A 24,644-nucleotide genomic window follows, 5' to 3' on the forward strand; every position below is an offset into this window, starting at 1 on the left:
CAGTTGGATTCAGGTCATGACTTTTACTAGGCCTTAGTTCTTCTTCAGCCATTTAATAGTGGATTTGCTGCTGTGTTTTGGATGATTTTCCTGCAGCAGAACCCAAGTTCACTTCAGCTTGAGGTCACAACACTAACAGATGGACGTTCTCCTTCAGGATATTTTCGTACACAGCAGAATTCACAGTTACATTCATAAGAGCAAGTCTTCCAGATCCTGAAACAGCAAAACAGCCCCAGACCATCACACTACCACCACCACATTTTACTGTTGGTATGAAGTTCTTTTTCTGAAATGTGGTGTTACTTTTATGCCAGACATAATAGGACACACACCATCCAAAATGTTTTTGTCTCCTTAGTCCTTAGAGTATATTCCCAAAAGTCTTGAGGACCATCAAGATGTTTTCTGGCAAAACTGAGACAAGCCTTTATCTTATTTTCACTCAGCAGTAGTTTTTGTCTTAAAACTCTGCCATATTTGCCTAGTCTCTTTCTTATGGTGGAGTCATGAACACACCTTATCTGAGGCAAGTGAAGCCTGCAGTTTTTTTGGATGTTGTTGTGGGGCCTTTTGTGACCTCTTGAATGGGTTGTTGCTGTGCTCTTGGGGTAAATTCGGTCAGCCAGCCACTCTTGGAAAGGTTCATTTTTTGCCATTCATAGATAATGGTTCTCATTGGGGCTCATTGCAGTCCCAAAGCTTTAGAAATGGCTTTAGAAACTTTTCCAAACTGACAAATCTCAAAAAATTTCCTTCTCATTTGTTTTTGTTTTTCTTTGGGTCTAGCTTTTTGAGGATCTTTTGGTCTACCTCACTTTGTCAGGCAGGTCCTATTTAAGTGGTTTCTTGATTACAAACAGGCGTGGAAGTAATCAGGCCTGGGTGTGACTAGAGAATTTAAACTCAGGTGTGATAAACAAGAGTTCAGTAATATTTTAGGGGGGGCCTAACACTTTTTCACACAGGGCTATGTAGCTTTATTTAGTTTTCTTATTAATCAAAACCTTCATTTCAAAACTGCATAATGTGTTTACTTTATTATATTTTTAAAATTCCATATTTAATGAAACTTTTGAATGATTCTGAAGTGTGCATCACAGCAAAAGAAAAGAGACAGAAACAAAAAGAGCCCCTCTCTTATATATTTATTTACAATTCAACTTAAAATGAGACAATATTTTAAACAGTAGGCAGTACAAGCAGTTGGCCTTATATTCCATAAATTATGAGTCCATGTAAATGAGGCATATATTAATAGTCTTATTCTTCAAGTGTGACATCAGTGCTAATGAAAATGTATTTTGGGTCAGCAGGAAACTCCCTCTTTCATATTCAGTGTCATATGCATAAGTAAATGCAAAGCGTGGTGATTACTGTAACACTGGTGATGTCATCGATTTGTGTTTTCACTGCTCTTCATCATTTCTTCTGAACGGAGACCTCCACGTCTCCCTCTGCAGGCCAAAACCAGCAGTTCTGAAGCTTGGGGTGAAAACACTGGGCATGCTGCGCAGCAGACCTGTTTTGACCTCATCGTTCCGCTTCTTCATCAGAGCCAGAGCAGGAGTCAGAGCAATATTATCACTGTTCTGGAGGACAAGAGAAAACACTGCACATCAACAATGCACATACATCATTTGTACCGCAACTTAAAAAAATATTATGTTTGAATATGCAAATGATGCTTAGTTTATTTAAATATGAGCTAATTTTTCGTTTGCATAGATCTGCAGCACAAAAATTTTAACATTGCATGACTCAAAATTATTTATGTCTATAATTTGTTTTACAAGTCTCTTAAAATGTTATGTGAATATGCAAATGATGCTTAGCTTAATTAAATATATGTTAATATTTCATTTGCATAAATTTGTAGCACAAAAATATTAATCTTGCATGATTAAAAATTATTTACATATTTAATTTGTTACAAGTTTCTTAAAATGTTATGTTTGAATATGCAAATTATATATTTTTTATTTAAAAATGTGTTTAGTTTTTATTTGCATAAATTTGCAGCCACAAATCTTAACATTGCACAATTGAAATATATTTATGTATATAATTTGTTTTGCAAGTTTCTTAAAATGGTATGTTTGAATATGCACGTGATGCATTGTTTTTTAAAATATGTTCATTTTTCATTCGCATAAATTTGTAGCCAAAAATATTAACGTTGGATGATTGAACATTATTTTTAATAAATAATTTTTTACAAGTTTTTAAAAAATCTTAAGTTTGAATACGCAAATAATGCATTGTTTATTTAAATACGTGTTCATAATTCATTTGCACAAATTTGTAGCAAAATTATCTTAGCATTGTGATAGAACATTTTAAAATATATAATTGTTTTTACAAGTTTTTAAAAATGTTATGTTTGAATATGCAAAGGATGCATTGCTTATTTAACTGTGCATATTTTTATTTGCAAAGATTTGTAGCACAAAAATCTTAACTATACATGATTGAAAATTATTTACGTGTAATTCTTTGCAAGTTTCTTAAAATATTATTTTTGAATATGCAAATGATACATTGTGTATTTAAATGTATTCATTTTTCATTTGCATAAATTTGTAATAGAATTTTTAATGCATGCTTGAAAATGTTTTATATATAAGTTTCTTAAATGTTATGTTTGAATATGCATCGCATGCTTTGTTTATTTTTAATTTTTAATTTGCATAAATTTGTGGACATTGCTTGATTGGAAATTGTTTCTGTTTTAAAAAGAAACCCTAATGAGTATTTTTTAATGCTTTCTTTACATTAATATAATTATTTGATGATCAAGAAGCATTTAATTAATGCTTTACTGATGTTGAACTATAATACATTTACTTTTAAGATACTTTGATGACGATGAACTAAAGATGAAAAGTATTTATTGAAATATTAATATCAATATTTAGGACATAATTATTTAAAACATTATAAATGTCTCCACTCTCACTTTTGATCATTGCTGAATAATTTGATCCTTTCCTTAATAATACAATAAATCATCCTGACCCCAAACCTTTGAATAAAATTTAAAAATGACAAATGTTATAATTCACTATATGCCGCATTTAAATGAAACACTAAATAAGCATGAACCATTAATATCATTTAGGTTAACAGTATATTTGTATATTTTTTCATAACAGCTGCCTTATAAAGAGCAGTCAGCCTTACGATGTTTCGAGGGTTTGATGGCATGTCTGTCCGCTGTAAATTGAGGTCCATTGTGGATTTACTGACTCCTGTCGCTTTGTCTTCTGTCTTCATCTGTCCTGAAGTGGCCCGAGCATTGACCCGCTTAAAAATATCACTCAAAGTGCTGAACGTCTTGCTCCGGGACAGATCTGATGGCTTCTGTCAAATAACACAAAACACAATTTAGCTTAAACGGACAAATAATAAATAATAATACAACAATAAAAACTAAATATAATTAAAATATTACAAATATATAAGATAGGAATTAAAAACACTCAAAATAAAAATATAATGTATAAAATATAACCAATTAAACCATATTTAGTTTCATATAGTGATAATCTAGTATACACACAAACATACACTCGCCGGTCCTTTTATTAGGTACACCTATCCATCTGCTCGTTGATGCAAAGTTCTAACCAGCCAATCAAATGGTAGCAACTCAATGCATTTAGGCATGTAGACATGCTTTTATATATATATATATATATATAAAAGGTGGCAAAAAACCCGAATTAAAGAAAAAAAATTGCAGTACTATTATTTACTTATAGAGAATACATTTAAATTCTATTACACTTGCATTTGTGATAATATCACATGAATATAATACAGAACATTATTATACTATCATGCAGTCATATTTCAGTGCGTGATCTATGTATATGTTGAGATCTACCTTCAGATTGACGTGAGCGTTGGTCTCTGTGTTCAGGGTTTCTCCTAAACCTCTGTCTCTCCTGAGGAACGGCTCTCGTCTCAGTGCAGATCCCAGCTCTTCCTCTGAGCTCAGATCTGTCCTGTGTGTTCGAGATCTGTAAACGGGGAAGCGCTCCTCATTTTCAGTGTTCAGGAGAGGATACGCCACTCTGTCAGCCATCTGGAGGGACCTTAAAGGGGCAGTTCACAAAAAATGACAACTTTCTTACTATTTATAAACTCTTGTTGAAACAGTTTTAAAAATTCTGTTGAACACAAAAGAATATATTCTGAAGACAGCTAAAACCTGTAACCATTGACTTCTAAAGACACAATTAAATTTTTTAGGTGAACTTTCCCTTTAATATGTATATGTATATATTAGACATATATCAGATTAGTCAGTGCGGAAGCCAAATCTGGAACTAATTTAACAAAAACACTTAAGGTTATGGTCCAAAAATTAGTAGCCTAAATTTATATGTTAGGGAAAAATATTAAATAAAAAAAAAAATTAAAAGAGAGGAAAACAAAAAATAGATAAAATGTTGTTTGTTGTTGCCATATTTCACATTCATTCAAATGTATTATCTTCCTATTTTTAATGTTTATTGGTGACTCAAATATTGTCATAATAAATATACCCCTTTAATAATTCAATATTTATATATTACTCTAAATACAACATTTATTAAAAGGTATAACAATTTGTAATGTATTTTTAAATAAATAATTGCAGCCTTGGTGAGCCAGAGAAGCTCATTTTAAAACATTTAAAACCCCAAGACTATATATATATATATATATATATATATATATATATATATATATATACATATATATATATATATATATATATATACATATATATATATATATATATATATATATATATATATATATATATATATATATACATATATATATATATATATATATATATATATATATATATATATATATATATATATATATATATATACATATATATATATATATATATATATACATATATATACATATATATATATATATATATATACATATATATATATATATATATATATGTGTGTGTGTGTGTGTGTGTGTGTGTGTGTGTGTGTGTAGTTTTGGGTTTTTAAATGTTTTAAAATAAGCTTCTCTTGCTCACCAAGGCTGCATGTATTTAATTAAAAACACAGTACAAATTGTTATGAATTTGAATAAATATTGTATTTATATACAATAGAGAGAGATTTATATACAAGAGAGAGAGAGAGAGAGAGAGAGAGAGAGAGAGAGAGAGAGAGAGAGAGAGAGAGAGAGAGAGAGAGAGAGAGAGAGAGAGAGAGAGAGAGAGAATTATTAAAGGGCTATATTTATTATAACAATATGTTAGTCACAGTTGAAGTCAGAATTATTAGCCCACCTGTTTATTTTTCCCCCCAATTTTTTGTTTAACAAAGAGAAGATTTTTTTAAACAAATTTCTAATCATAATAGTTTTAATAACTCATCTGTAATAACTGATTTATTTTATCTTTGCCATGATGACAGTAAATAATATTTGACTAGATATTTTTCAAGACACTTCTATACAGCTTAAAGTGACATTTAAAGGCTTAACTAGGTTAATTAAGTTAACTAGGCAGGTTAGGGTAATTAGGCAAGTTATTGTATAATGATGGTTTGTTCTGTAGACTATCAAAAGAAAATAGTTTAAAGGGGCTAATAATATTGACCTTAAAATGGTGTTTAAAAAAGTGAAAACTGCTTTTATTCTAGCCGAAATAAAAAAAAATAAGACTAATAAATCTAACAAAAACACTTTACAGTAATGGTCCAAAGAATAGTAGCCTAAATTTATGTTAAGGAAAAATATTAAATAAATAAAAGTTAAAAAGAGGGGAAAAAGGTATATAAAAGTTTGTTGAAGTTTTGAAGTTTGTAATTTTTGCCATACTTTCCATAAATCAATATCTATTATCTTTATATTTCTAAAGATGTCTGTTGACTAAAAAAGTATTTAAACAATTAAATCCCTTCCTTTAATAAATAAATAAATTAATTCATTAGTTTTGTTTACGGCTCTTCCAGCTGCAACCCAGTACTGGGAAACACCCATATACTTTCATTCACACACATACACTTGGGACAATTTAGCTCACCATTTAGGTCACCCAATTCACCTATAGCATATGTCTTTGGACTGTGGGGGAAACCAGAGCATGGGATCATGGGGAGAACATGCAAACTCCACACAAAAATGCAAACCCAGCCGAGGCTCGAACCAGCGACCTTCTTGCTGTGAGGCGATCGTGCTACCCACTGCGCCACTGTGACGCCCATTTTTCCTAACCCACCCATGCGTTGAAGAATGAATACATTTTTAAAAAGTACAAATATTAATATGCAAAGGTATTATTATTATTATTACGAGCTATTTAGACCTCACATTATATTAACATTATTGAGACCCAGAGGACATCACACTCATTAACATCTATCAATATATTTGGATTGCTGTTCATCCATCTTTCGCTTTTTTTAAAGATATATTTACCTGTTCATCGGCTCGTTGCACTGCATTTCTCCAGGTGAGTAATGGTACCTGACAGTGAAAAAGCACAGGTATGTTAACAGCAAACACAAGTCTAACAATACATCTATACAGAACAGAAACACTGACCTCGGCCTTTGATATTCTGGGTGCCGCAAGTCTGCCAGAAACATTGAATTTAACCTGAAACACAGATAAGACCATGTTTATACTGCAAAAGGGCAAATATTGAATCTCACTATAAAATAGAAGAGCCATAAGAGTTATCAGTTTGCAGAATATGATATATTATAATACTTTATATTGATCTTCAACGTCAGGGCTGTCCAAACATGGTCCTGGAGGATCGGTGTCCTACAAAATTTAGTTCCAACCCTAGTTAGACACACCTGAACCAGCTAATCAAGCTCTTTCTAGGTATACTAGAAATTTCAGATACTGTCGAAGGAAGTTGGAACTAAACTATGCAGGACACTGGCCCTCCAGGACAGAGCTCGGGCATGCCTGCTCTACATGTGGTCATGCTTTTCAGTTTTGGTGTTTAGTGGTATTGTTTTCCATTGCAAATCAAAATTTTTACATTAAATTCTTACATTTAAGCTTCACAAACCACTCACTATGCTTAAAAATGAAATTAATTGGATGCACTAAATCTGTCATTATTTTATTCATTTATGTTATGAGGGATTTTAATTGCTTTTTGCTATCCTATACACTTCTGCTCATTAAAGCCAGATTTGCAAACACGTAAACAATGTAGTAATAGTCACAGTATTTACTATTATATGTTTATATCTTTTCCCAGAGATGGGTTACGGCTGGAAGGGCATCCGCTGTGTAAAAACTTGCTGGATAAGTTGGCGGTTCATTCTGCTGTGGCGACCCCGGATTAATGAAGGGACTAAGCCGACAAGAAAATGAATGAATGTTTAAATCTGTGTATCAGTTTTGCTATTTTAGCTGTGCCTTTACTGAATGAGCACTGTGCTACGTCCGACAGATCGCACTATTATGTTTTTCTTTTTCATTACCTTATAATCTATTTCAACACATTTTTAATCTGTTTTATCAATTTTTTATTCTTATTTTTATAATTCTTATTATTTGTTTTTTTTTCTTACACTTGTCTCTTTTATTCCTGTTTATGTAAAGCACTTTGAATTGCCTCTGTGAATGATATCTGCTATATGAATAAACTTGCCTTGCCTATCAGTGTGCGAATTATACATTGACGATTGCGGGGGTCAACTTTTTCGGTAGTAGTTTGATAATCCATGCTTCAATGAATATTTCTGATAATGATTTTGGGGCCCTACCTTGCTCTAAATAGTGGAGTATTGCCATTGAAAAACAGCCCACAATGATTTTATTGCTTATTAAATACAATCAATGACACAGAAACGTAAAGCCTAATTTCTTCCACTTAATAACTCTCTGAATGACTCGGACATTTGAAAACTGCACTGTTTTTGTCATCTTGTAGCTTCAAAAATGAACAATTAAACCATCTTTAATAAAGGGACCAGTGATTCCTCCTTTGCATCCTTCAGGAGTGTTTAAAACATAATTTATTAATTTGGCAAACAGATAGAAGATTCTATAAAATATTAAAGGATGAGTTTTCTTTATTTGTTTTAATAAATTCCAAAAGTGGCGACGCAGTGGTGCAGTAGGTAGTGCTGTCACCTCACAGCAAGAAGGTGAATGGTTCGAGCCTCTGCATTTCTGTGTGGAATTTATTAAAATTTTTAGTACTATTTTTGATACATTTGTTATTTTATCAAAATAGTAGCTTATTAAATGTCAATATTTTGTTGGTATTGAATTTAGAAATCCCAGTATCTTGACAACACTACACTTTAGTTCATCACTATCCAACTGAACATGTTTGTAGCTTTGTATCACATTGGATAACAACTCACACTATAAAATAAATAAATCACACTTCTTTGGGGCTAAGCCCCTTATCCCTTTTGACCCTAGCAATGCCCCTGGCCGTGCCATAGACTATAAAAGACAGCTCGCACCACTGGGGGCCCAGCCACACCACACCAGTTACACCAGCCACGCCCCCTAGGGTCAAAGATTTCCATGGTTACAGAATATAGTGTACACCTGCTATGGATACAATATGGGCTAGTTACTCGTTGTATTTTGGTTGTTTTTTAGGCAAGAAATAAATTACAGTTACAGATAAATCATTTTATTTTACACTTTGTTACCAAAAGTTTGCATATAGTCTTAGACTGCCCCCCAAAATAAAATAAAAAAAGCTAAACAATTCAATTAAATACAAAAGTCAAATTCACAATAAGGTAAATTATATAATTTAAAAGAGTACAGATTTGTTTAATATAAATCAATCTGGTTATTTGCTTTTTTATGCAGAAGTTTGATGTAGTTTCACTGTATTTGTGAATATATACTTAAAAAAATGTGTATTTCTTTTACTCACCAACATATGCTCATTTACGCAATGAATAATAAATTATATTTTTTAAAGTACAAATGGTAATATGGAAAAGTCTTAATGTTTATTTTTGGGTTGTTTTTAGCCTAATAAACAAGTGACATGTTGTGAGACCAAACTTACTTGCCCTCCTCTGGATATCCCGTCAGGAATCTGGAGTTGTAGTCATTATGGGGAATCTCCCATCCTCCTCCAACCGGGTGTCTGTCAAGCAGGTGTCGGTGGGGGAACTGGAGCTCTGGAGCCGCTTCTGGAGGACTCAAACTGCCGTCCGGGAACCTGCGGATGACCCCCATCGCCTCCCAGTCCAGCACGCAGTCGGTCGGAGGAGGCGGAGGGCTGGACACAAACTCGCTGATTTCCACTTTGTTTATATTCAGCGGCAGGAGTTTCTTGTATATTTTGGGCTCGCTAGTTTGTTTTCCAGTTTTCCAGGCGTCCGGAATTGGAAGTGAAGCGGCGTAAAGAGTCCGAAACTCGCGGTCGAAAGACTCCACAACTGGGCCGCTCATGACGGTGACGAGCTGACGGTGCAGATAGGTGTCACTCCAGGTAAAACTGACCAACACACAGAAAAATATTAAATATATTTAAACATGAAAATGTTATAAGGGATTTATTCTGTTGTGTTCGTTACTTCTATAGTTGTTCTACATAGATATATACATTAGATGTCGCCTACCCTGATGTTGTCTATTAGAGGGAATGCGTCAATAGAGCCGCCATTTTGCAACAGGGTAGCGCTCCTTTGAAATAAATGCGGGACCAAGGTACAGTGGAGGACTGTGGCCATCCAAAGCCAGAGATATACACATATACACATATATATGTATGATTGGGAGTTTTCCTGGATGTTAGTATGCATTTTTTAAATTACGAAAATTATAATTTGACATCACTTTTCTAAATTGATCAGTGATCACACTCGTTCACTAGCAGACAACAATACAAGTTTCTGGCAGCGCAGAATCTCGTTGTCATATTTCTTTTGCATTGTTTGCTGATTTTAATAAACAAAACTAGCTTAGGCCGAGTATTTAGTGCGAGTTGGAGCTACTTTGCCTTATGAATGCAAGTGACTGTATTATCATCAATAACGTGACCTGTTTAGCACAAAAGTTCAGAACATACAAAAACAGAAAAAAACTTAATCTTACCTATGAAATGTTCTGCCTTTGTGCTTTGTTTTCTTTGTTTGCTCGTTACTACACCCGTAGACAGCGCTAAAGTCCCACATCTTCAAGTAGCAACCATTGATAGCAACACTGTCTTCTAGTGCGGCTGAATGCCATTTGTCCTGGGAGCACTGTACCAATGTGGCGGCGCTATTGACGCATGCTCAGGGTCCATATGCGATATCTGGTGTATATATCTATGGTTGTTCTATAGTTTGGCGCCCTCTAGAAATAGGCCTACAGTGTACAAAAAAAAAAAAAAAAAACTAAAAAGTTATAAAGTCGTAATTCTGAGTTATAAAGTCACAATTCTGATTTATTAAGTTATTTTATAATTGCGAGATATTAACGAGTTTCCTGTTATGGCGACTCATAGATACACTAGATATCGCATAGTGACCCTGAGCATGCGTCAATAGTGCCGCCATATTTGTACAGTGCTCCCAGGACAAATGTCATTTAACCGCACTAGTCAAGACAGTGTTTAGCGATGTCTACGGGTGTAGTAGTGAGCAAACAAAGAAAACAAAAATTTTATCTCGTTATAATGACATAATATTTCGTTATAACGACACAATATCTCGTTATAACGACATAATTTTTCGCTATAGCTATATAATATCTTGTTATAACAACATAATATCTCATTTTAACGGGATAATATATCGACATAAGTTTTCTTCTTTTTTTTCCTCACCACCAAGATTGCTTTTTTTTTTTTTTTTTACACCTTGTGGTTTAGGACTCCGACTTCCATACATACAAACCGAATCGCTGGGTTAAAAAGTTACATTTTTATTTAATTGAAAAAAAAATGTAGCCAATGTTTGGGCCATATTTGAGCCAGCATTGGATTAGAAGAACCCAACATTTAGAGTTTAGCGCTATAGAAAATTGTATTGGGTCATTTACTGAAGTTGTTGTGTTCCCATGGCAAATATAGATTCACCACAACGGATTAATTCAAGTACTTCACTATAGTATGTTTGAAAAACACTGTATTCTGTATTCATATTCATTTACTGTAATATTTTTCATTCTGGTTTTACTGTACATATTAAAGTATTGGCAACATGTTATTAATGAATGCCACAGCATACTGCAGAAACTACAGTGAGCTGATACAAAAAAATCTAATATACATAAGTTTTTACGTGAGTAAATGGTGATGTATTGTAATATATATTACAATTTAAATGATTTAAATGGTTGTTATATTAACATAGCATATATAATTACCACAACAGATCAATTTAAGTACTTTACTATAGTATGGTCCACTAAAGTATTGACTATAAACTACTGTAAAGCTACTGTACTTAAAACATTTCACTGAGTGTTTACTTAGTTTCTCCCATAGTTCCCTCAAAGTTTAGATTTGATTTTTACTCTTTATATGACAATAAACATGTACGATTTTCAAACAATTTCATCTCAAATCAACATTGCTTGAGTCTCGTGGTGAAAAGCGTTAAACGCTGACTATAATGTGCTGCTTAAATATCTGTCTAGTCTGAACTTGCCTCTATGCAGACGCTTTGTGTTCAGTGAAATGAGAAAATGCTTTGACTTAAATTAATATTTCGGTCGTAATTATATGTGAAGTAGCTGTGTAATAAGGGGGAAAGCGCAGTGCATATCCAGCCAGGTGTTATTGCAAAATAAAAGCCTTCAGGGTGATTGCATTAGACTAGATGTACTGTAACAAACTCCATATATCTACATATATAAAAATATAAGATATGTACAATATTACAGGACTTCCTAAAGCCACTAAAACAACTTTGATCACTTTATATGAGAAACAGCACGAAAAGCTGTCATTGATATAATAATCTAATTTAAACCCATTTGTGCATATATTTTAGCTTAATGCATATAGTTTTTGCATATAATAGATTTTTTTGATGCAGTTTACACTCACCGGCCACTTTATTAGGTACACCTTACTAGTTCCAGGTTGGGCCCCCTTTTTGCCTTCAGAACTGCTTTAATCCTTCCTGGCATGGATTCAACAAGGTACTGGAAATATTCCTCAGAGATTTTTGTCCATATTGACATGATAGCATCACGCAGTTGCTGCAGATTTGTGGGCTGCATATCCATGATGCGAATCTCACATTCCACTACATCCCAAAGGTGCTCTATTGGATTGAGTTCTTATGACTGTGGAGGCCATTTGAGTACAGTGAACTCATTGTCATGCTTAAAAGAACAGATTGAGATAATTTGTGCTTCATGACATGGCGCGTTATCCTGCTGGAAGTAGCCATCAGAAGATGAGTACACTGTGGTCATAGTGGCAGGGACATGGTCAGCAACAATACTCAGGTAGGCTGTGGTGTTGACATCATGCACAATTGGTAATAATGGCCCCAAAATGAGCCAAAAAAATATCCACACCATTTCACCACCACCACCACAAGCCTGAACCGTTGGTGTTGATGCAAAATTCTGACCCTAGCATCTAAATGTGGCAGCAGAAATCGAGACTCATTAGACCCGGCAATGTTTCTCCAATCTTCTGTTGTCCAGTTTTGGTGAGCCTGTGTGAATTGTAGCCTCAGTTTCCTGTTCTTAGCTGACAGGAGTGGCACCCGGTGTGGTCTTCTGCTGCTGTAGCCCATCTGCTTCAAGGTTGGACGTGTTGTGCATTCAGAGATGCTCTTCTGCAGACCTCGGTTGTGACAAGTGGTTATTTGAGTTACTGTTGCCTTTCTATAAGCTTGATCCAGTCTGGCCATTCTCCTCCAGCATCAACAAGGCATTTGCGCCCACAGAACTGCCGCTCAGTGGATATTTTCTCTTTTTCAGATCATTCTCTGTAAACCCTAGAGATGGTTGTGCGTGAAAATCCCAGTAGATCAGCAGTTTCTGAAATACTCAGACCAGCCCGTCTGGCACCAACAACCATGCCACGTTCAAAGTCACTTCAATCACCTTTCTTCCCAATTCTGATGCTCGGTTTGAACTGCAGCAGATTGCTTGAGCATGTCTACATGCCTAAATGCATTGAGCTGCTGCCATGTGATTGGCTGATTGGAAATTTTTGTTAATAGGCAGGTGGACAGGTGTACCTAATAAAGTGGCCGGTGGGTGGATATAATATCAATATAAAATGTGTATAGATAAAACGGCTTCAGAGGACATTTATTAAGGAGTATTGTGCATGAGTTATATATTATATAGCCTATTTTAATTATAGCTTTATGGCGGGACTTTGTCTTGTGGAGCTTGACTGTGGATCCATTGTTTTTGTGAGAACTGATATTGATTTGGAAAAACACAGGGAGAGAGTCATTGATTTCTACTGTAGGTGAACTACTCCCTTTATGTTTTCAACTACTTAAATGTTTTTTTTTTTTGAGTCAGTTATATTTAGTTTAAAGAATCTAATTCTTATACTCATGCATTAAAGTGATATTAAAGGAATTTATGGTGCAAACAAAGGACTTTTATTTTGAAATAAATGCTGTTCATTTGTAGATTAACCAAACAAAATCCTGAAAAACATGCATGATGGTGTCCACAAAAGTGTTTTCAATATCACTGTTATTAATTATAAAATTGCTTTAGTCAATCTTCATGTTAGAGTGATCTCTGAATGATCATGTGAAAATGAAGACTTGAAAAATGATTGTTTAAAATCAGCTTCGCTATGAGGAATAAATTAGGATATGTCTGAAAGGGATAGTTCACTCCGAAAGTAGGTTTTATTTTTATTTTTTGCAATGTTGGACACAAAAGAAGATATTTTGAAGAATGTTGGAAACCAGTAACCATTGACATCAATAGTGGGAAAACAAATAATATGAAAGTCAATGGTTACATGTTTCCAACATTTTTAAAAACATGTTCCTTTATGTTTAACTGAAGAAGAAATGCATAAATCTTTAAAACCACATGAGTGGTTGTAAATGTGAAGTGAATGTTAATTTTTAGGGTAAACTGTCCCTTTAAACTATACAAAATTTTAGTATCTCACTATAAATGTAAAAAACTTCCAAATAAAATCTTACTAACCCCAAATTTTAAGCTGTAGTGTGAAAGAGACAAACAAATCGTTCCCACAAAGTGTTGATTTGTCTAATTGCCGTTCTAATGCAGGGCTGGTGTGGATTATAATCTTTAAAGCTATGAGCTGGCAACCCAAACCTTGGTACAGATCCCAGAAGGTTCCCACCCTTGTTCCCTGGAGCAAGTGTTTAATCTGCAGGTAATGACTTTCTTGCTGATTTATGAGATCTGTTATGAAAGTGTGCTTTACCTGTAGCTCCCCAACATCACCGTCTCCAGATCCACCAGCACAAAGTTGTCCTTCAGTTCTCCAATCACCATCCTTGAGTCGCGCGTCAGAAATGTTTTCCCTCCGAGAATACGGATCATGATATTCTGGAAGATGAAGAGTCAGATTTCCTTGAACTAGATTTCCTTGAATTACATAAAGGTTTTCAGCACATAGTTTAAGGCAAGACTGGACAGGTGAATAGGGTGTTTTTTTACTACTAGTTATTACCAGTTATTACCATATTTGCTCAGTTGATTGATTACATTAGAAATTAGAAAAAAAAATTGTAGCATAAAATGTCATATTTTATTTTAATACTCACTAGTTTGCATACTAAGTCACATTTAAATTTTATTCATATGCATTTTATCACTTTAAATAATAAATAAATATGTATATTTACAGCTGCACAGGAGTGGAATTCTGTCCCTGGCAGTATCAGAGATATAACCTCATTTAATATATTCAAAAAACATTTAAAAACCTGGTTTATAGAAAATCTGGCGTGTCATCATTCTGATTGAATTGAAACTAGCATGTTTCCAATTGTGCCTACCATCTTAATGATCTGTTGTTTAAATGTGTTTCAACTATTTTTATCTCTATTATAAAATGTTGGTGTTTTAGCTTAATTTGTAAATATTGTCTTTTAACATCTATATGACCATGTCTGTTTTAGTACTTTTTAAATGTTTGATAGATTGTATAATTTTTGTATTGTTGTTTTCTAGGTTGTTAAGGGACAACAGATGAAAAATAGCCATCAGGCTAACTCTGGTGCATTGGCAGAAATGCTAATTAATGTACACTGTCCCTGCCAAATAAACAAATAAATAAATAAATAAATATATATATTTATATATATATATATATATATATATATATATATATATATATATATATATATATATATATATATATATATATATATATATATATATATATATATATATACATATATATATATATATATACATACACATATATAAATATATATATATATATATATATATATATATATATATATATATATATATATATATATATATACATATATATATATATATATATATATATATATATATATATATATATATATATATATATATATATTTTTTTTTTTTTTTTTTTATAATTTTTTTTTTTTTGGTTACCGGTTTCCAACATTCTTCAAAATATCTTTGTTCGTGTCCAACATTGCAAAAAAATTAAAATAAATTTACAATTTTTGGAGTGAACTATCCCTTTCAGACATATCCTAATTTATTCCTCATGGTAAAGCTGATTTTAAACAATCATTATTCAAGTCTTCATTTTCACATGATCATTCAGAGATTTCTTTAACATGCAGATTGACTGAAGCAATTTTATAATTATTATCAGTGATATTAAAAACACTTTTGTGGACATCAAGCGGAATGGACCGTTTACTTATCCAGCATATGTTTTACACAGCTGATGCCCTTCCAGCTGCAACCCATCACTGGGAAACATCCATACACACTCATTCACACACATACACTAAGGACAATTTAGCCTACCCAATTCACCTGTACCGCATGTCTTTGGACTGTGGGGGAAACCGGAGCACCCGGAGGAAACCCACACAAATACAGGGAGAACATGCAAACTCAACAGAGAAACGCCAACTGACCCAGCTGAGGCTCGAACCAGCGACCTCCTTTTTTTGTCAAATAAGTTTCTTATTTAGTTGTTGAGTAAACTTAAAATAATCACAGATTCCAGGATTAGTTTTCTGATTTGCATACACTTACAAAAACAAACAAAAACAAAACAAAAACAAACACCCTAAGCCCAGCCTGTAAGTATACAATACAGCGGAAACAACTTTTTAGCTACAATACATTGCTTTGGGGGGAAGAATTCCCAATGAAGTGACAAAAGAAAGGGCCCCAAATCTTCTGAAATTGTCCAATGTTGCCTTTTAAAATATATCTGGTTCATTCCAAGTTAACAGTAGATCAATTCTTTAAGCCGCAGTTTAGCAGTTGGAGGATTAACATTTTTCCAGTACAATAATTGCAGCTTTTCGGCTGTAATCAAACAATATGTGAGGAATTTCTGTAGTGCACTGCTCAATGAATATGTATAATCAGAATATCTTAATATAAAAAGCATTGGGTCAGAATCTACGTGAACATCTGAAAGCACTTTAAAAACCTCATTCCAGAATCCCTGTATTTTATGGCAGAATACAAAACTATGAGCTACATCAGCTTCTTCTGATTCGCAATTATCACAAATGGGAAACATATTGGGGAAAATCCAATGTCATTTCTTTTTGGAGAGATGTAGCCTATAGGACCTTGAACTGAATGATGCATAATCTAATCTAGTGTTGATTGATTGTTTATCAATATCCTCTAAGCTATTCTAAAGCAGCGACTTTCTTGCTGTGAGGCGACAGCCCTACCTACTGCGCCACTGTGTCACAATTTATAATGTAATATAATTTAAATTGTATTAATTAATGTTTACAAATTTGTTTTATATGGGCAACACGGTGGCTAAGTGGTTAGTACTGTTGCCTCACAGCAAGAAGGTCGCTGGTTCGAGTCCCGGCTGGGTCAGTTGGCATTTCTGTGTGGAGTTTGCATGTTGTCCCCTTGTTGGTGTGGCCTCCCTACGGGTGCTCCAGCTTCCCTCACAATCCAAGCACATGCAGTATACTGTAGGTGAATTGGGTAAACAAAACTGGCCGTAGTGTATGTGTGCGAATGTGTGTGTGGGTGTTTCCCAGTACTGGGTTGCAGCTGGAAGGGCATCCGCTGTGTTAAGCATATGCTGGATAAGTTGGTGGTTCATTCCGCTGTGACAACCCAAGATGAATAAAGGGACTTAGCCGACAAGAAAATGAATGGATAAATGAATATTTTTATTATTTAATTAAAATGAATTTAAATATTATAATTTAGTATTACAATCTTAAAATATTACAATTATAATTTATTTTAAAAAAATATATATATATTTTAAATTTATATGATTTCAAATATTTATTTTCCATTAGAAAGAAAAGAAACACACACTTTCTGAGAAGTGAACAAGCCGAAAATCTCAAAGCGTGATATCGTCATATCTATATGCACAGTTGATTTCCAGCTTATTCATAATTGTGAAGGCCAGTTCCTGTTAACTTTACAGAGATGTACAGTGATAATTCTGACCAAAAACATTCCACAGACACACTCCAGATGAATGCGGCTCGACCTGTTCACTGTGGCTTTGTGAGTTCCTCTCATTCATGCTTACAGGACAGAAAGAGAAATATACTCTGCGATGAAAAGTACATTTTGCTAACAAGCTCAGAGTTATCCTCTAAGGTGTGTCTGCATCTATTGTTCAGGGGAACGGCCTAAAGTTCAGTCTTTTAACATGTGAGGTTTTGTGGCTTAAAGCGTTGCACAACTGAAATAACTTTCAAGCGATGAAATACTCATAACAGAATCAGTATGTTTCTAGAGACTCACCGGATGCTGAAGGCGATGTATAGAGCATTTTTCCTCCACTGATCTTTTATTGAGGATGATGTACACTGGAACCCCTCGAGATGCTGCGTTTTGCAGGTCATTGATAACAGCGTTGTCTGATAATTTATCGGTGACCACAGCGATCAACTACATGACACAAACACAAACAAATAAGTAAATAAAAAGCAGGACATTTATAGTGGACTTCCCCTGAGAAACTTAGGAAAAGTCCTGGTTTTAAAATGCTACGGAAGCTACATGCGCTGTCACTGGGGTGGTGCCTTTTCAAAAGGTACAAATTTGTACCTTAAAGGTCCATGTTAATATCTCAAAAGAATCTCACGCATATTCTTTTGTACATCCGAATGAACGTGAAACTGAGCGCAACATGCACGAGAACAAAACCCCTCCCTGCCTCCTCCCACGTATGAATATGCTAATGACTATGCTAATGGCAAAACCCAACGAAAAAGCAACGGCAAAAGCAAGCAAAAAGAGAAACTTTGAACAGAATGTGAATTGGAGATGCTGCTTTCGGAGGTAGACCGGAGAAAAGCGGTGTTATTTGCAAGTTTGTTCTCCGGAATTAACAACAAAAGAAAAAAATAGAGTGTGAGAGTTTAACTGATACGGTTAACACAGTTGGGTCTGAACATCGCACTGAGTGCATTAAAAATAGAAATAGTGTGGTTTATATCTGTAAACTGTTGCAGCACCCTTAATAGTCTCAGTGGCGTAGCTCGTAAGACGCATGTTATCATGTATTGACACGTTCGAGCATGAACTCGGTTCGAATCCACAGTCTGATGAACTCTTTCTTCTTTTTTCCCCCGCTACATATCAGATTTTGCCCACTATTTATCACGAGAAAGACAAGTAGGAATCATTAATAAGTTTGTGCATCATATTTTATTTGCACATTTATTGAATGGAAATGTTTCTGATTTACGCATGCAAGTTCATCTTCAGATAGTGTCTTTATAGCAATGTGCGTGCAGTAGATAGCTCAGATTACATTGGGAAAACAGGCGACTGCTGCAAATTGTGCTTTAATGTTTAGCTGGTCAACTGTATGGTATGGAAACATTATATACCTGCTAGATGAACCCGTCTCATACAGCTGCCATTGCAAGGCTCAGACACTTTGTAGAGAGGAATTTAACACAACTGCCTCTAGGAGTCGCCAATGGAAATAAAACAGACACGCACAAAAAAATGTGCGTACGCCAACACAATCTCACGGCAATTCGTAACTTTTTCATTTAGTGGCTAATTCGTATGAATTCGTACGATCTAATTCGTACAATTTAGTACGATTTGCTTATCCCCCAATGACGGTTGGGGTTAGGGGTGGGGTCAGGTGCCACGCCTCCTTTTAAAAATCGTACCATTTCGTACGACTGAACTCGTACGAATTCGTACGAATTAGCCACTAAACTGGCAAAACGTAAAATACTTACGTTTTCTCGTGAGATCAGGCTGCGTACGCCAGCCATAAAGCTGCTGTGAAGCTGCGCACATTCCCACGTTCAGTTCATTGTTAGTAAATCCAAACGTGAGCGATTCTGAGCGTGAAACCTGGCGTACGCAAAGTTTTTGTGCGTACGCAGCGTTGATACATGAGGCCCCAGGTGTGTGGACTTTGGGGGTTTTATAATGTGGTCACATGCTGATTGGTCAGATTGAATGTCTCAGCATTGGTGGTCACATGGTCAAGAAAGATACAAGATAGGTGGTAAACTCGAGCTCGTCTCTTTTCCTGGCCTGCTTCTCTCCTGCTCTGCTCCTCTCCTCCTCTGGAGTTTATCTTCTCTGACTCTACTGCAATCAGGCTTTTGGTCCTGCTCTCTTCGTCTCTCTCTCCCTCCCCCTGTCTCTCCTTCTACCTCTGGTAACTTTCATTTTACATTTAAGCTGGGTACAATTTATACCATATGTTTTATCATCATTTCATATTTTATCATTTTATACAGTATTTTGTAATTAATTCAGTTGTAACCATAGAGAATTATTGGCATTAAATCATCTTATTTTCAAGTATTTGTGAATAACTTTTGATTCAACGTTAACATTTAATTGTTCCATATAGCAATACAATACAATCACATAATATCAACGCTCTCCCACATTTATAGCTATTAATACTGCCCTTATTTCCGAACAACGAAGATTGCAGAAGAATGGTTTGAGTAGAAATGTACAGTTTTTTACCATCATGCTGATCACTTTTTAGTCACTCGGCAGAATTGCAGTTCGAACCGCTGTGGTTTAAAGACCGTTCTTACAGTACCGCCGCAGTGACAGCTCGCGTACCTTTATTTCTGAGAGTGTACTGTTGGAAAAATTAAGAGATCACTTAATTCAAATCAATATTAGTGACCACCATCTACCACAAACCCAGTTATGACTGTCAATAGTAAATTAGCTTTTCATTTATGTATGGGGCAGCACGGTAGCTCAGTAGTTAGCTCTGTTGCCTCACAGCAAGCAGGTCGCTGGTTCGAGTCCCGGCTGGGTCAGGTGTCATTTCTGTTAGGAGTTTGCATGTTCTCCCTGTGTCAGTGTAGGTTTCCACCGGGTGCTCCGGCTTCCCTCACAATCCAAACACCTGCCTATAGGTGAATTAAATTAACTAAATTGGCCGTAGTGTATGTGTGTGAATGAGTGTGTATGGGTGTTTCTCAGTACTGTGTTGCGACTGGAAAACATGTGCTAGAATAGTTGGCAGTTCATTCCATTGTGGCAACGCCTGATAATCAGGGACTAAGCCGAAGGAAAATTAATGAATTTATGTATGTTTTTTTTAGGATAGGACAATATTTAGCTAAGATACAACTATTTAAAAATCTGAAATCTGAGCATGAAAATTAAATCAGAATCAATCATATTTTTCTAGAGTTCACACTTAGCTGATGATTGTTTATAAAGCTTGTTTGGCATGCTGTCCCAGGAGAGAGCCCTGAGCTCATAAGATCCTCGAGACTGGAGCTCCCTCCTGTTTGCAGGACGAGAGGGGAGTTTGAGCTCAGGTAGATCTCAAGAACTCCCCTGCTGTAGTAGCTGATGAACAGATAGGGATTGCTCTTAGGAGATAACTACTTACTAGGAGCATGCTGATTTGGATTAGTCGATTAACTTAAGTTATATGTTTTCGGATGGTAGGAGGAAACCGGGGAACCCAAGGGAAACCCACGTGAGCATGGGGAGAACATATAAGCTCCGCACAGAAATGTCGGCTGGCTTGGCAAGGACTAGAAGCAGTGAAGATCTTGCTGTGAGGCATCAGTGCTAACCACTTGGCCACCGTGCCACCATCTAGGAAAAGAGGAGTAGGGGTGGAAGGGAGACTCTTCAAAATGAAGAAGGCTGTTATATGGAACTTAGGGTATTTATAGTGGCTTAGGAATCGTCTGATTGGTGAATCATAAATTGGATAATGAGCAAGCTATCATAAGCACGTGATTCTCTCGAAATTAGTTTATAAATTAACTTCACTAAGTTAGCAATGCACATTACGAATCAAAAACTGAGTTTTGATTTATTTACAGTAATGACATTTACAAAATGTCTACATGAAATATGATCTTTGCCTAATATTCTAATGATTTTTAGCATAAAAGAAAATTGTATTATTTAAATCATATAATGTATGATCCAATAGGCGAGGCAGTGGTGCAGTAGGTAGTGCTGTCCTCTACAGCAAGAAGGTCACTAGTTCGAACCTCGGCTCAGTTGGCGTTTCTGTGTGGAGTTTGCATGTTCTCCCTGCCTTCGCGTGGGTTTCCTCCGGGTGCTCCGTTTTCCCCCACAGTCCAAAGACATGCGGTACAGGTGAATTGGGTAGGCTAAATTGTCCGTAGTGTATGAGTGTGTTTGTGAATGTGTGTGTGGATGTTTCCCAGAGATGGGTTGCGGCTGGAAGGGCATCTGCTGCGTAAAAACTTGCTGGATAAGTTGGCGGTTCATTCCGCTGTGGCGACCCCGGATTAATAAAGGGACTAAGCCGACAAGAAAATGAATGAATGAATGTTTGATGCATACATCTTCAGTCCATGCAATGTCCTGCAATCTCTGAGCCTGGTTTCTCTTGAGTTTTTTTCCTTTCACTTTCCTTAATTGGTGAAATTTGCTCCTCACCAATGTTTGCTTGGTTTGGGACTTGTGGAGCTGCGCTTCGATGGATTTGCTCTTCAGTGTTAGAACTTTTAGCAGTGAATATTAAACCACACTGAACTGAACTTCAACACTGAAAACTGGACTGACACAGTTTCCATACCATGATCTTCTATGTGAAGCTGCTTTGACACAATCTACATTATAAAAGCTCTTGAGAAATAAAGATGAATTGAACTGAATTATTTTGGCTGTTGGCAAATATAAACTACTGCAACTTAAGACTGTTTTTTTAGTCCAGGGTCACATTTAACCTTTTAACTTTCACTGATAAGATTTATTATTTTTTTGGTTAAACTGTGTTATTTACACATCAACAAGTAAATTTGTAGTTTAATGCTATAACCTATGGACAAAAGGCCAACCAAACAGTTACTATGCGAGTTAAAGGCTTAAAACAAAATTCTTAATTTTGCTGGATTAGGTAGACTATATGGTTGAGTAAAATGTTAAAGGAACTCTTCACCTATTTGTTGAAAACAGACTCTTTTACAACTCTAGGACTAAACAATGGAGTTTCATCACCTTTGAATACATTCAGTCAATCTCTGGGTCTGGCAGGAACACTTTAGCTTAGCTTAGCATAGATCATTGAATCAGATTAGACCACTAGCATCTCGCTCAAAAATGACCAAAGAGTTTTGATAATTTTACAGCTGGCACTCATGCTTTCAAGTTTTTTAAACACTGATTGGTTACTTGAACAGAAGTTACTTCTATAACTCACACAAAGCATCATGGGTTGTAGCTGAAAAATGTATTAGAAAAACCCAGTTTAGCTAAATTAATAAATTTTTGGAAAAATGAACATATACTTATGCTTCACTTGTTCCAAACCTGAGTTTCTTCTGTTGAACACAAATGAAGATATACAGAGGAATGCTGGAAAAAAAAACAGCCATTGAATTGTTTTTACTATAAATATCAGTGGCAGTTTTTCCCAACATTCTTCAGTTTGTCTCATTTCGTGTTTAACAGAAGAAATTTTTTTTAAAAAAGTTTAGAAAAAAAGTTGGAAATTTTACATTTTGGGTGAACTATCCCTCACGGTAAAAAATGTTGGGTTCCGCACAATGAATTTGTGTTGGGAAAACATGAAGGAATTAAGTTATCTTATTAGTTTTTACAAATTTAAGTGGATTGAACTAAATTCTTGAGTTTTTAACCCCCCCCCCAAAAAAATCAAGAATTGAGTTATTTCATTCATTCATTCCTTTATTCTTTTTCCAGCTTAGTCCCTTTTTTATTCTGGGGTCGCCACAGTGGCATGAACCGCCAACTTATCCAACAAGTTCTTACGCAGCGGATGCCCTTCCAGCCGCAAACCATCTCTGGGAAACATCCACACACAAACACTCATTCTCTACAGACAATTTAGCCTACCTAATTCACCTGTACCACATGTGTTTGGACTGTGGGGGAAACCGGAGCACCCGGAGGAAACCCACGCGAACGCAGGTAGAACATGCAAACTCCACGCAGAAACGCCAACTGAGCTGAGGCTCGAACCAGCAACCTTCTTGCTGTGAGGCGAACGTGCTACCCACTGCGCCACTGCGTCACCTACAATCAATTTTAGCATACTCAATTCACGTGTACCACATGTACATTGGAAACCGTAGCACCCGGAGAAAACAAACGCGAACATGAGAAGAATATGCAAACTCCACACAGAAATGCCAACTGACTTAGCCAAGGCTCAAACCAGCGACCTTCTTGCTCTGAGGTGAACGTGCTACCCACTGCGCCACCGCATCGCCTTTGTTATTTCAAGTCGTTTGAGCAATTTTTCAGGAAGTTGCTGACATTATTTCATTATGCTGATGTACTAAAACGGAATATTGAGTAGGTGGGCGGGGCTTTCTTCTTGCACATCATTCCCTCATAGCAAACTAATAGTGAAAGGGGGGTGGTTGAGAATACCTAACTGAAGCTATCAAAATTACACCAATGGAAGAACCACCACTCCAAACACAGAAACAAATGTTCAAACATTGATTAAAGATAACCAAAACAAACTTTTTTTTTTGATTAACTGATCACTAAAAAAAATTACAAAAAAAAAAAAACACTGTAAATTTGGTTTTCACACAGACATCTAATAAACAGTTGTAAATCAGATATAGTGAATAGAAAAATAAACATACCCTGGTGGCTGCTTGTATTAGTCTCCTCAGCACCTCCCGTATGGATGGCGATTGCTCTGTTGGAGGATTGGTGTACACATTAACCCGACCCGTGTCCATCCACATTGCCCTTTCAGGCCATCCTAATTCCAAACATGGAGCCGGAGTGTCCGATTCAGTCGGAAAATAATGTCCAGAGAAATCCTCCCCCTCAGATCCCATCTCCACCTCTCCATTGCCTTCCTCCTGAAGCCCATCGCTCTGATGAAAGTCCTCAGCCCAGCTGGAGATCTGCTTCACCTCTCCGGACGACAGAAACGACCCGATTTGTTCCTGATGGAGTTGGGTGTAAAAGGCCTGAGGGCCGGAGCTGACGAGGCTTTCCACACAGTAGCGCTCCTCCTCGCAGTGCAGAAACTCCGGACTGGACTCTGATAGCGGAGCGAAGACGATGTTCTCGTTGAGGCCCTGCTC

General features: G+C 35.7%; 1 protein-coding gene across 4 annotated transcripts in view; it reads right to left on the reverse strand.

Moving 5' to 3' along the window:
• Window positions 1-1,131: 1,131 nt before the first annotated feature.
• sack1e (scaffolding CK1 anchoring protein E) overlaps window positions 1,132-24,644 on the reverse strand; it is a 27,012-nt gene continuing 3,499 nt past the window's right edge. Inside the window, exons 2-10 of one of the 4 annotated variants that reach the window (XM_087274236.1) lie at window positions 24,192-24,644; window positions 17,872-18,018; window positions 14,360-14,484; window positions 9,041-9,475; window positions 6,577-6,630; window positions 6,451-6,498; window positions 3,890-4,100; window positions 3,184-3,363; window positions 1,132-1,592 (exon numbers count right to left, since the gene is read on the reverse strand). The exon at window positions 24,192-24,644 is cut by the window's right edge and continues 238 nt beyond it. In XM_087274236.1, coding sequence (XP_087130362.1) covers window positions 1,410-1,592; window positions 3,184-3,363; window positions 3,890-4,100; window positions 6,451-6,498; window positions 6,577-6,630; window positions 9,041-9,475; window positions 14,360-14,484; window positions 17,872-18,018; window positions 24,192-24,644 — 1,836 coding nt within the window. In that variant the 3' untranslated portion in view covers window positions 1,132-1,409. Of the gene's footprint in view, window positions 1,593-3,183; window positions 3,364-3,889; window positions 4,101-6,450; window positions 6,499-6,576; window positions 6,631-9,040; window positions 9,476-9,599; window positions 9,781-10,074; window positions 10,528-14,359; window positions 14,485-17,871; window positions 18,019-24,191 lie in introns of those variants that run through there. The other 3 variants (XM_087274239.1, XM_087274237.1, XM_087274238.1) reach the window with 3 other exon arrangements.

This window comes from Danio rerio, chromosome 11, assembly GCF_052040795.2.
Source record: "Danio rerio strain M-AB ecotype USA chromosome 11, GRCz13ab, whole genome shotgun sequence".
In the NCBI taxonomy this organism is placed as follows: Eukaryota; Metazoa; Chordata; class Actinopteri; order Cypriniformes; family Danionidae; genus Danio; species Danio rerio.